The sequence below is a fragment of the Vespula pensylvanica genome, chromosome 11 (genome assembly GCF_014466175.1).
Source record: "Vespula pensylvanica isolate Volc-1 chromosome 11, ASM1446617v1, whole genome shotgun sequence".
NCBI lineage: Eukaryota > Metazoa > Arthropoda > Insecta > Hymenoptera > Vespidae > Vespula > Vespula pensylvanica.
In genome coordinates, this window is record NC_057695.1 from 5,822,750 (window position 1) to 5,837,152 (window position 14,403).

Consider the following 14,403-nt stretch of genomic DNA (forward strand, 5'->3'; position numbering starts at 1 on the left):
CCATTCTCAAGGTTTAATTCGGCAGCAGATGCGTAAGACGGTGCTCTTCCAAATTCCACGCCATTGCTTGGTGGTAGCAAAAGCTGATGAGATGCTCTTGAATGATGTCTCGATGTTGACATACGATGTAAATGTATACTGTTTAAAATCGTATTACTCGATGCTCGACTGAGTGCTTCTCTTTGCCTCACTGCCTCCTTGTAAATCTTGAAATACATCACGATCATCACGAAACCAGGGATCCAGAAGGAGATCGAGGAACTTATTAAAGCGTACGGCCGATTCACCATGAACTTGCATACCTGACGATCACAGTCACTTTTCGATTTCGTTTCATCATGGTTTTCTTTGTTCTTTTTTCTTTCTTTCTTTCTTTCTTTCTTTCTTTCTTTCTTTTTTCTTTTTATTTATTTTGTGTATTTTTTATACTTTTTTGATTGATTGAACGTGACTCTTAAACATGACCGATATCCGATATTCGAAATCATATATGTTTGAAATCAAGTTTCTTTTTTTTAATATTGGAGATTCTCATCGAAATTTTATGCAATAATTTTTTTTTTAATATTATATAATACAATAAGTTTTATATTGTATTTGCAAATATTTTATGTTCGATTAGAACATAAACATAGAAGACAATGTTTTCGATAGATAATTTTTTAAAAAATTTTATAATTAATTTAAAAAGCTATCAATAATATCATTTCATTTAATACGATTTAATATACTTGAATACTTGATATATTTCAGAAAAAAAAAAAAAGAAAAAACAATATTTATTTTCACCAACATACTCAACATGCTTCGATGTATAATAATTAAAAAAATATATATATATATATTATAAAATTCTAATATAACAATCAATGGATCTGATATATTAATTTAAAAAAAAATATTAATTTTCAATAATAATCAATGAGAATCATGTCGAGTTCGAAAAATTCCAACGACTTCGGAGATCGATCTTTTTCAAAAGTCTTTTCATAAACCAACCTAATCGAGAAAACGAGAAGATCGACTACTGGATCACATTTTCTCCGGATAAGTCTTATCGTTTGAAAAGATCGCCGGAGATAGAGATAGAAAAAGAGAGAGATAGAAAGACAGAGAGAGATACATAGAGTAAAAGAGAGAAAAGGAGAGAGAGAGAGAGAGAGAGAGAGAGAGAGAGAGAGAGAGAGAGAGAATTCTCATTCTGAAGAAAGAAAAGAACGAGAAGAATGAAGGAGAGACGTTAATGATCACCGTTGAAAAGTGAGGCCAAGGAAGGAGACGTATTTAAAGGGAAAGTCCAAATTACATAGGGAACGTCTCTTCGCTATATACATACTTCGAAATTCTCACTTAAGTCAAGGCTACAACAACGTTTCAAGAGTTGGACTAATGAAATCGCTCGTTAAAATGCGAATTATGCAGTACACCATGATGGAAAGGAAAAAAGAAAAAAAAAAAAAAAGAAAAAATTTATCGACGTAGGTAATCACTTTTGAACTTTTTCAAAAGAATAAGAAAATCCTTACGAGTTTTTATTCCTTCTTTTTTCTTTTACTTTTCTACAAAATAGAATGAAATGTAGTATGTAATTGAGGGGAGAGAAAAAGAGAGAGATTTTAATTGAATTTTATAAATCACAAATATTATTGAAAAGAAAAATAAAAAAGAAGGGTCTTTTCCACGTAATTCATATATTTTCTTTTTCTTCTTCTTTTTTTTTTCATAGAATGATTTTGATACAAAATAGAAAGAAACTGTTGAATTTTATAAATGATAATAATAAATATTATACTAAAGGAAAGACTAAAATAAATATTGGAAATATTGTCGATGGAATTCTCTACATTTATTTCTGTTTTTTTTTTTTTTTTTTTTTGTTATATACATATATTCCATGATATTTACGAAAGAAAAACTACTGTTTCTATTTTCCTTTTTTATAAATCATAATCAAAAATATTATTATCGTAAGATAGAACAGATATTTACTACGTATCTTACATTTTTTACATAACATATTATTGATAGAAAATAAGATATGAGAATGAAATGTAAGGCATAAGGAAATAAGAGAAAGAAAGATGAATTATTGAATTCTTTATAACATAGTCAAAGATATTAGAATAAGAGGGATAAAGATATTACCTACAAAGGGCTTAAATTTTGTTCCTATTATAATATTGATGAGAAAAAGACATAGAAAATACTGAATTGATGAATTAAGATTATTAAAAGCAGGAGATATGGAAAACTTTTTTTTTTCTTCATGATGTACATCTTGTTGGTGATAATGACATTGGCGAGAAAAAAATAAACAAAGAGAGAGAGAGAGAGAGAGAGAGAGAGAGAGAGAGAGAGAGAGAATTTGATAATCAAAAATACTATATGAAATAAAAAATAGAATAAAATAGAACAGATATTTTCATCCTTTTCTTATCCATCTTCTCCAAATAAAAATGCAAATCGCCTGTGTAAATGAAATCTATCGTACCGTAAAAATATAATAACGTAGAACTCGATGATAAATTTAGCAAGACTTGAAAGAATCGAAAAGAGATAAAGGAGTGATGGAGATAGTCAGTGACGGATTTATGCACTGGCATAAAGGTCTTTTCGAATCCGATAGGACAGGACCTATCAAACACAATGATATCAATTTATATTATATACAAGAAATTTTTAATTTAATACTATCTGATATATAATATTATATTTAATATAAAATATATATTATATAATTTAATTATATGTATAACTTTTCTTTTGTTTTTTATACAATCGAATTTGAAAAGCGTATCCGTCATCTCGTCATTTTGCATGTGAAGAATCAGTCGAACAAGAAAAAAAAAATTGAGTATAGAAAATACAATATTATTATATATATATATATATAAAAAAATAGAATATATTAAAAAATATATATATATTGTGAATAGTTGATTTATTTTAACGTAGCCATCTTGAAACAGATTTGTAAAGTATTGGGCTCTTCGAAATCTAAATCCGACAGTGGGTGTAGCCGCGAAGCTTAGTTGAAGCTTTTTCAAGATAGAAAAGGTTTTATCTGTGTTCATCTCTATGTCTCTCTCTCTCTCTCTCTCTCTTTCTCTCTCTCTCTCTCTCTCTCTCTCTTTTTCTGTCTTTCTCTGTCGATCCCTCTCGATCTCTTTCTCCTTCTCGAACCTTAATTTCCTCTGCAAACGTCTTAACGTTTTGCGAGATGATCGAAAGTCGGAAGTGAACTCTCGTAAAATGGCAAACAAAAAATGGCCGACCTTCGATGATCATAAAGTTGAGTCTAGTATACGTCATCTCACCGTCTTCTATCTCAACTCATAAATTCGACAGAATGGATCGTGAGAAAATTTAAAAAAGAAAAGAAGAAAAATGAGAGAAGCAAATTTTTTCAAGTTGTGACGATCTATCGAAGAAAAAAAAAAAAGAAAAAGAAAATAGATAAATAAATAAATAAAAGTACAAATAAAAGAACTGAAACATTTCACTCTCTCTCTCTCTCTCTCTCTATTCTTTTTTTTTCTTCTTTGTCTTCAGACACATTATAAACGAGTCGTCGATAGAAATATTAATGAAAAAGAAAGAAAAAGAAAAAAAAAAAAGGAAATGAAAAAGAAAGAAAAAAGAAAGATAGAAAGAAAAAAGAATTTGCCCTAACCTGAGGATTCTCTTGAAGAAATTTAAGATGTTCATCGGTAGTATACCATCCCATAAATATAGGTATGAAGCTGATAAGAGCAGGTAAGGTCCAAGCACTAGCTAACATACACGTGACAGTGATTCTTCTCATAATAGCAGGATACTCGAGCGGTCTAACTATAGCATAATATCTATCGACACTGATACAACAAAGATGTAGTATCGATGCCGTTGAAAAGTAAACGTCCATTGAGTTCCAAACGTCGCACATTGTCCTACCAAAAATCCAATGTCCAGATAGTTCGACCGACGCATTGAAACTCATAGCACACACAGCCACTAAGAAATCAGCTGCTGCAAGGCTGACAACATATCGATTGGTCGGTACACGTAATTTTCTATGCCTTCGAACGCTAGCGACAACAACGGCATTGCCAATAAGTGCTGTCAGAATGATTCCAATGATAACGATACCCTTCAAGGTCATCAGAAATATATTTCTGTCGTCGTTCTCTTCCACCTCCGTTTCTTTTTCCTTCGAACCGGTGACATCCTCGAAAAGGACATTTCTGATCGTCGAATCGATGACCTCGAAAAAATCTGACCTTGATATCACTTTCGTATTATTTTCAATGGATCCCTCGACGTCCTCTTCGTCCGGTGATTCACTGACTTCCATTCCTCCAATATTCACCTTTTGACGTCATATTTTCAATCGTTCGTACTTTTCCATCTATTGACAACTTTGGACTCTTATATACGTACATATTTCTCAACGTTCAAACAATGATCGATATCTTTTCGATCGTTACATTATCTTTCAACGGGAACGATGATGCACACCTTTCAAATTTCACATTAAAACTACTAATAATCATTTATATCGGACGGTTCTGTATAATTATTATCAATAATTTGAAAAGAAGAAAAAGAAGAAGAAGAAGAAAAATAAAAAACAAAAAAGAAGAAACGAAAGTAACAACAACAAATTACTTTTCAACGAGATAGTTTAAACAGATCGTTTTCAATATGTTCCACCAAAAAGCACAAAAGTATGATCGTTAAACGTTATATATATTTTCGAAAGGCACGTTCGAAAACGATCGCTGAAAAGCGTATGACATTAGATGCGAGAAAGCTGGTAGATATAACAAGGATCGTTAGATAGGAGGTATGCATGTGTTTCGATAGTGTTACGACAAAAAGATGAGAGAAAGTGAGAGAGGTTGATGAGTATCGAGGGTGTGATATCGATGAAAAAGGTATATATAATGTGTGTGTGTGTGTATATATATATATATATATATATATATATATATATGTATGTATGTATGTTTGTATGTATACATAAAACAGTAGACAAAGAAAGAGACAGAGATAGATAATGAGAATGAAAGAGAGAGAGAAGGAGAAGAGAAGGAGAGGGAGAGAGAGAGAGAGAGAGAGAGACAGATAGATAAAAATAGCAAAAAAGAAGAAAATAGAGATAGGAGATGCTGAGAGAGAAACAGATAGATAGAGACAGACAGAGATAGCAAAAAAGAAGAGAGAGAGAGAGAGAGAGAAAGAGAGCGATATATATATATATATATATAAAGAAGATAGAAAAGAAGAAAAGAGAGAGAAACAGACGGACAGACAGATAAAAGAAAGAAATAGAAATAGAGATAGAGATAAAGATAGAGATAGAGATAGAAATAGAGATAGAGACATAGTGATAGTGATAAAGATAGAGGAAGAGAGGATGAAGATGAGAAAATTGAGTAAAGTGTGTGTAGGATGAAAGTGGGTGGTTGGGTGAGAGTGGGAGATGGGAAGCGTTAAGGTCGGGTTTGGAGAAGGGGATGGAAGCTTTCGAAAGCAATTTCGTCGTGAAGGCGACGCCGCAGGACGATGTGTTTTATAAATTCGAATAACGCGACTGTAAATATTTTCCCGACGATTTCCTACGGTGTTCTGAAAAATTGTTCAACCGTAAAACCTGCTAAACTGGAGGAGTTTCACGATTCCTTATATTTTTTTCCGAGTTAAATAAGTTGGCATTAGAAATTTGCCGATTTGTCAATTTAAATGACAAAAAAAAAAAAAAAAAAAAAGAAAAAAAAAGAAATGCGATAAATTTTTCGGAGGTTATTATTTTTACTTAAGTGATTTTTATTTTCTTTTTCTTTTTTTCCTTTTTAGAAGAAGAAATTTCTTAATAAATTGCATACAAAGGTTTATTAATGTTTAAGAAAATAAATCGTAATAGGAGTTTGAACAATTAATTGTTTTTCTTTTCTTATGTATATCATTTTCGAAATCATTGTATTAAATTTGTAAAAGAATATACATAGGAATATGTGTGTATTATTGCCGAGAATTCAAAGAAAAAAATAATGGAGAATCATATTTGATTATTTTTTAGATTATTTGTAACAATAGAATTAGGTAATGAGGCAATTAAATTAACTTTTAGTATATTATATCTAAATAAAAAGCGATTTAATATATTTTGCTGAAAATTTGATATTATATTGATCATATATATAAGTGCAATATATATATATTATATTATAATATAATATAATATAATATATTTGTAATATATCTGATATTTATATTAGTATTATAATATTATAATGAATATTATAATATTATAGATAAATATAAAGTATCGAAAATCTCAACATTAATCCACCCGATATTACATGAATACATATATGGATATATATATATATATATAATGTATAAACTGTCTTCATTTAGAAATAAATTTTATCTATAGAATATTTATTATCACGAAGATCATCGTTTATCTGAACGTGTTTCGAAGTAATCGATAAGATTGATAAACCTATATTTCCTCTTATTGTTTCGATCAATGATTATTATAAAAAAAATGTTACACTTCTTGTCTTATCCTTTTATGGCTTCCTTAGTAGCAGTAATATTTGTAATAAAACATTATATGGATTTGATATCGACAAGAAAAATATAGCAGAAAAAGAAAGACAAATTTTTTTGCTTGTACGTACATGCACTATCAATAATCTCAGTACTCGTATTTGATTGTAGATTATTCTTATCGATTTTTTAAGAGAGTTAACACATTATTAATGCAATAAAATCTAGATATTATTTTATATGATACATAAAAAAATTTTTAATTTTAAGTTTTCAATGTTGAATGCATTAAATAATGTATACAGTCCAAAACAAAAAGAAGAAATATATATGTTTATTTATTTTTGTTATTATGATTATTATAGAAAATATAAATCAAACATTCGTCTATCTCAAAAGTTATGTTTATAAAAATTTGTTTTGTAAAAAAAATATATATATATATACATATAAAGTTCGTTTCTATAAAGGACAAATTGTTGGAAATTGTTTAAAAGCATCGTTCTCACATTACCTGTAGTCTATAATTATCTATTATTATACTCGACACCAGATACATGTGTCTTTATATACTCGTAAGAATGTATCACACTTAATATAAACTGTCTATTAAAACTAATATTTAACGATCAGATTCTATCGTTTTCTTGATTAATTTTTCTAAACAAATTAATCGTTTGTTTCTCGTGTTTATTTTTACACATAATATTCGCACGTATATTATCTTATATTTTTTCTGATAAATTATAAAGAAAAATGTCAAGGTTTTTGCAAAAAGGAAGAAGACCTTGCAAAATATAAGATAAAAGAAAAAAAAAAAAGAAAAAAAGTGGGAGAAAAAGAAGGAAAGAAAGAAAGAAAGAAAGAAAGAAAGAAAGAAAAAAAGAATAAAAATGATCGAATAGACGACGAATGGGCGCCATTACGTCGATTCGTAATGATCGAGTTACACTTTCGTCGAGAAGTGAGATTATTATTAATAAATCCCGTGGACGTTCGCCAACTTTTCGAGACTTTCAATGTCGGAGCCAGAACGAAAGACGTTAAGTCGTATAGTAACTTTTGACTAATCGCAAATCGTTTGTCGCCGACAAACTCAGGCAAGATGGAGAACACGTATAGATAGATAGACAGAGAATAAGGGTGAGTGAGAGAGTAAGAGTGAGAGTGAGAGAGTGAGAGTGAGAGAGAAAGAGATGGAAGGTGGACGTGATTAATGACTTCGACCAGTGCAATCGAGTTACTCGACTTGATTCGATACAATCGATAAGTTAAGTGCTATCATAGGGCCCTCCACAAGTTACCCTTCCAAGTAACGAGGCCTCCTGTTTGCTCCTACAAACTTGCCCTTGATATTAACGATCCGTGTTAAAGTGAAACTTTCATGAGTTTTCTTAATATTTCTCTCTCTCTCTCTCTCTCTCTCTCTCTCTCTGTCTCTGTCTCTGTCTCTGTCTCATTCTGTTTCTTTATGTGTATGTGTGTGTATGTATACTTATATATATGTGTATAAGATTAAATTATAACTTATAATTAAATAATAAATTATATAAAAATTATTTATGTAGAAATCGTTTAATCAAAATTATTTGTTCATAATTACAAATTATGAAAAAGAGAAAGATAAAGAAGACAAATGTAATCATTGGATTAAAAAATAATAGATAAAGAAGATCTGTATAAATGAAAATATTTTTTGCATTATTTATAATTAAATATTAAAATGAGAAAGATTAATGAACAAATTACAGATAAAAAGGATGATTAAGATAAACGATATCCATTTGATTAAAAATTACACAAAAGAGAAGATGAATAATTTTTGTGATTAAAAAAAAAGAGATTTTTTTTTAATTAAAAGAGAATGAAATAAATGAAATCATCAGATATAGAAATAAAAAAAAGGAAAGATGATATTGTATTAAAAATTATGTAAAAAAAGAAGATAATAAAGATAAATATGAAAAAATTAATTATTAATAAATCATATATATATATATATATATCTTTTTTTTCTTTTATTTTCTTCATTCTTCATTTTATTACTTTTTTTCTAAGTCTTAATGCAATGGGTGTTTGCATATCCTGTTTTCTCTCACCGTTTAAACATAGTACAATATATTAGATCCATCTATCTATTTATTATTTTTCTGTCCTCCTAATTTCACCATTTTTCTTTCTTTCTGTCTAGAATTTTCGTTATTTCTTCACATATTTCATAGAATACATTAATTTCTACAAAATTATTCAAAATGTCTTTTCACGATCTAAAAAAGAAAAAAAAAAAAAAGGAAAAAGAAAAGAAGAGAAGAGAAAAATATATAAAATTGTAATACTTCTTTCTAATCCATAAACGATTATTTTAACACACATCCACGTTACATATTTAATGAAAATATACTTTGCGAGTATTAAAGTTTCACGCGATAAACCATTTTACATGTTTATTTCCAATCGGAAAAAGAAGAAGAAGAAAAAAAGAAAAAGCAAAAAAAATGATGATATTTTTATTCTTTAACTTCTAGCCGATAAAACTCCTCTCTTTTTTCACTTTTATTTATTCCCGTCGAACATTAACCGCTAACCGTTAAACAAATGTTTCCTTTTGCGTTTCACCGCAGCTCGTTAACACGAGCTTTGTATTACAACATAATAGAGTTCGACTTTAATGGTTAATAAACGCATCGTCGAGCGGATCATCGATCGAGGACCGTTTACACTTCTTCTTCTTCTTCATCTTCCTTTTTTTTCTCTTTATTCATTTAATCCCACGCTCCTATCGACCTATATAACTAAATATAGGTTTATACTTAATAGGTATTTTTCACATCTGTGTATAAATTTCTAAAAATATGAAAAATATGTAACGTGTAATGAAAAATATGTGATACGTTTCTGTAATACGTAAAATATATGTGTACTTATGCATTTTATTTCATTTTATTTTATTTTATTTTATTTTATTTTATTTTATTTTATTTTATTTTTTTTTTTATAGAATATATACGAAAAATTTCTTAACTCGTAAATGAAAGAAGTATTCAAATATATTTAGATTTATTTAATTTTTGATATTTCACAAATTTACACGTAATCTGTAATATATTTAAAAATATTCTGTATAATAGATATATATTTTTATAAATTTTAATATATATGATTGATTAATAAGGTATATGGTTAATAAGTTACATAAAAATTGTTAATATTTTAAATATAAGTAATAAAACAACGATAATAACTAAATTAGCAAAAATAGTATATAGTATTGAATTGATTAATAATTTTTTCTTCATAAGAATTCCAAATAAAAAGTAATAAATGCATTATGAATTAATTGAATATATAAAATAAGACGTCTAATAAATGATCGATTTTTTTACACTCCATCAATAATTAATATATCTATATTAAGTGAATAATTTAAACATAAATTTTCTGTTAACAAAATACTTTATATATGTACATATATATATATATATATAAATCTAAAAAATAAATTTATTAATATTAATTATTAATTATTTTTGTGCATATATATAAGTATAAATAGATATATAAAAACAAGTAATAGTAGAGGATAAAAAAAATTAATCACACTTTTAAAAATCCTTTTTATACGTTTCAGAAGGTCACTGATGTATTTAAACAAAGAAATTTTAATATTACAATGAATATTAAAATAATGGCTTTTAAATGAAAGATTATATAAAAATATAAAAATATATATATATATAATAAATGTATGTATGTGTATATAAAATCTATATAATCTATATAATCTGTTTAATATTATCACCAGCAAAGAGTGAGAAAGAGTTTGTTTTTAATTCACGTTCGCGTAACGTACACGTTTCCCTTAGTTCAACAGTGGAACGATCTGTTCGATAAAAGGTCGTATCGCGAATCGAGAGAAGCGACAGTGTAAAGCGTTAGAACCAATAGAAGACACACGGTGTCGAGCACGTCGCGTGACTTTCAAACGTCTCACGGAATAAAAGCTTAGATAAACCTTAGTCTACTTTCTATCCCCTTCTCGTGTCGAGATAATATTCAAATTTTTGACAGATCTGACAAGAATCATAAATTACTAAAAGAGAGAAAAAAAAAAAAAGAAATTGGAAACGGAAAAAAAGGAAAGAAAAAAAAAAAACAGATTTCAACACTAAACTTTACCTTTCTTTTTTTCACAAACTTATTTAAATATTTGAAATACTACATAATGTAATGAATTAATTTTATCTACGATCGATGATTCTATCGGTGACGTATATTTTTGAATAAATAAATAGTGTAGTAAATAGTAGTATGTATACATAAAGGAAATAATCGTAACGGTAAATAATGGTAAATGTAATAAATAGAAAAACAAATACTAGTAGCAAATAAATAGTTAAGAATGAACAAAAATAAATAACCAATATATCTGAATTATTAATATTACAAATAGAAATACAAATATTTCGTATTCATATAATTTTTTAAATGTATTTAGTTACTTATTGACATAAACAAATAACTAAGATATATTATTAATAAATAAAATTTATATATATATATATAATTTAATTAAATAAATAAACGAATAAAATATATATATATATGTATATTACTTATTTATTTAATTGAAAACTTGATATTAGATTCTTAGAAACAATGATGTAAATTCTTCTATTTTAATTTGACTAAAATCAATTTTATACCAATCTACGACATCATAAAGAATTATTATTTTCTTTTCCTACAAAATGTCGATCTTAACAACGCTCGCCTCGACCTCGACGACGGAATAGTTTCACCTTTGCAACGATGGAATAATACGACGATGGTAGCGGTATATGCACGATATACGTTTATCAAGTTCAAGAGGGCGGGATTTACATAGTGTAATATTCATATTAGAGTGATTCTAATGAACGAAACAATACATCAAAATATATAATCTGGTATAAATCAATCGTGATTACACGAATTATGATAATAAAAAGAAAAGAAAAAGAAAAGGAAAATACAAATATTTAGAATTTTCAAATTTGACTACATTCTTTATTTTATGTTTGCATAAATAGAAAAGATTTTCAAATTTTTTACCAGAATTGTTCTGTTCTTTTTTTTTTTCTTTTTTTTTTTTCTTTCTTTCTTTCTTTAGATACATGTGATTCTAAAGTTATTGATTATTAAACATAAGATACGTATAAAGTTTTATAATAAAAAATTATGGTCATGATGTTTACTTCTTTTTAAGTTTTTTTTTTTTCTTTTTTTCTTCTTTTTAAAATATTCATTCTTCACAGCTAGTATATTAGATATTCTCCATACTTTCTTTTTTTCTTTTTTAATGCATGTGATCTTGAAATATAGTATTGATGTTTCTATAAAATTGTATGAAAAATATTCTTATAATAATTTTCCTTTTCATATTTACGAAACATTCTAGTATACTGTATGTACATTTTTTGTCGAATCAAAAATTATTGGAGAATTGCAACTTGTTAATGCAATAATTGCAAAATTAATCTCATACGATTTCGTAAAAATAATCATGACAATTATGCTTTCTATTAAATTCACATGATAATTAGTATATTACATTTTTTTTTCTTTTTTAAATGCATGCGATTGTGAAAAAAAAAAAATTAGGACGTATTAATGTTTTTATAATGTCAAATGTTTTTCTTAAATTTTATTCAACATGTAATATTTTTATCAAATCAAAAGAAAAAGAAAAAAAGAAAAAAGGGAGAGAAAAGAAAACGTCAAAACAATTTCTAATAGGCATGATATCCTTCCTTTCTCAATTTTTAAAGAATAAAATAACAAATCGTAAATCAAACTGTTAACTTACAGTAGAACGACTCAAGAAGAGATTCTTCGAAATAGTTAGAGACATCGTGAACGTCCGATATCGATCGTCGTTAATCTTTTAAATCCAAGGTAGCTATTACCTTGTCGTTTTTTGGAAGAAAAGTAAACAGCGTGGGATTATCCTGTCGTTCACTCTTATATTTATATACGAACTAACTTAACGAGCTTTTCTACAATTTATTACACTTATAATGATATATGTAGTACCGAAGGAAAACTTGGCATCGTACGTACTCGAAAATCCGTACAAAACTTCTTGGCGAGCTATCCTACGTTTATTTTTAAAGATGACAATATTTTTTACGTGTTGTTTTACTACGTGATATTTTCAAAAAAGAAAAGAAAAAAAATGAAACTGCGCATATCAAAAAGTATTAAAAATATTTTTATTGTTTTTAGTCAATTAATACGTAGAAGTAAGTAAATAAATTATACATACATATAAATATATATATATATATAAATTTATGTGATTAACTTGATATATAATATATAAATATATGATATATATATATATATGTATAATTTCTTTTTTGTTTAATTAATCTATCAAAGTCATTAAATAAATTATAATATATTATATAAAGATATACATATAATTTATTTAATAATTCCAATATAATCTTTCTCTCATTCTAATAAAAAAGAATATTAATGTTCATTCTACTATTTAAACATTTATTTTTAATACTAATCAATGACTTCCTTCATATTTAGTATTTTATCTCTTTTCAAATCATCGTACGTACTTTTTAGCCTAATTTGATTCGCAAATGCAATCAAAAGGTGTCTCGATTTGAATTTTGTGATTTATTCAAGTAGTTGGATGAAATAAAAAAATAAAAGAAAATTTCATTTACAAGAACGAAGAGCGAAGATAAATTCTCGCGGTATCTTAAATCACGTAAATTGAGTTCTGCTCCCTACCAATTAATTTCGATGGATCCAGAAAGTGGAAATAAAAAATAATTAGGATAAGTAAAAAAATAACTGATCTGACTAATCCGATTCATGATAAATGTATCGAAAGAAAAAAATAAAAAATAAAAATTAGGAGATTTTCACGATTTTCTTTCAATTCGTTTCATTCAAATAATTTTTCACGTATATATACGTATGTGATATATATATATATATATATATATATATATATTCACATACATATATATATATTTTCTGTTTATATACAATTGTATGTGTACATATTGTACATACATACGTACTTAATTTAACTCACGGATGTTTATGACGAACGCACGTGCGCTTCCATTTACTTTAAATTTATCACGTACCAGTTAATTATTTAACACTATAAACATTATATTTGGACACTTGAACTTTCAAGAATTATTTATAACACTACTCTCGTTGAAAAGCTGTTTTGAAGAATTACTTTGAATAATCATGTTTAAATCAAAAATTTCGAAGTCTATAAATATAACAAAAATGTATAAATAACAAACACATACACACACACGCATATATATATATATATATATATATATATATATATATATATACCTGTACATATATATATATACATTTGTTTATATACACCTGTTTACATGTTTATATCTTCGATTATTTTAATAATTTTATACACATATATACACACATATGTATGTATGTATATATATATATATATGTATACATATATATATACCTTCTGAACTTCTTTCAAAGTATTGTAATTCCCGGATAAATAAAAAAATGATTCGTTGATTGAATTGAATGATCGATTCACATTGGAGATTCGAAAGATGGAAAAAAAGAAAAAGAAAATTATTACAAACTTTGCCGTTAATTAACCGAAAGTAGTAATTTTTATAATTCTTCTTCTTTTCTTTCTTTTTCAACAAAGAAAACGAAATGAAACTCGTATCGTCGCGTGACAGATTGTATGCTACGTTTACGGACGACGCCGGTAGACTGAGCGTCGCGACGTGTTACGGCGCCACGTTACCCTCTCTCTCTCTCTCTCTCTCTCTCTCTCTCTCT

General features: G+C 27.0%; 1 protein-coding gene across 6 annotated transcripts in view; it reads right to left on the minus strand.

Annotated features, from left to right (window-relative positions):
• The window catches only part of LOC122633128 (octopamine receptor beta-3R-like), a 108,485-nt gene that overhangs the window by 23,523 nt on the left and 70,559 nt on the right, over window positions 1–14,403 (minus strand). Inside the window, exons 1-3 of one of the 6 annotated variants that reach the window (XM_043820678.1) lie at window positions 14,199–14,352; window positions 3,674–4,497; window positions 2–302 (exon numbers count right to left, since the gene is read on the minus strand). The exons of 2 other annotated variants lie outside the window; for them this stretch is intronic. In XM_043820678.1, coding sequence (XP_043676613.1) covers window positions 2–302; window positions 3,674–4,333 — 961 coding nt within the window. In that variant the 5' untranslated portion in view covers window positions 4,334–4,497; window positions 14,199–14,352. Of the gene's footprint in view, window position 1; window positions 303–3,673; window positions 4,950–14,068; window positions 14,353–14,403 lie in introns of those variants that run through there. 3 more of the 6 variants (XM_043820677.1, XM_043820675.1, XM_043820676.1) reach the window with 3 other exon arrangements.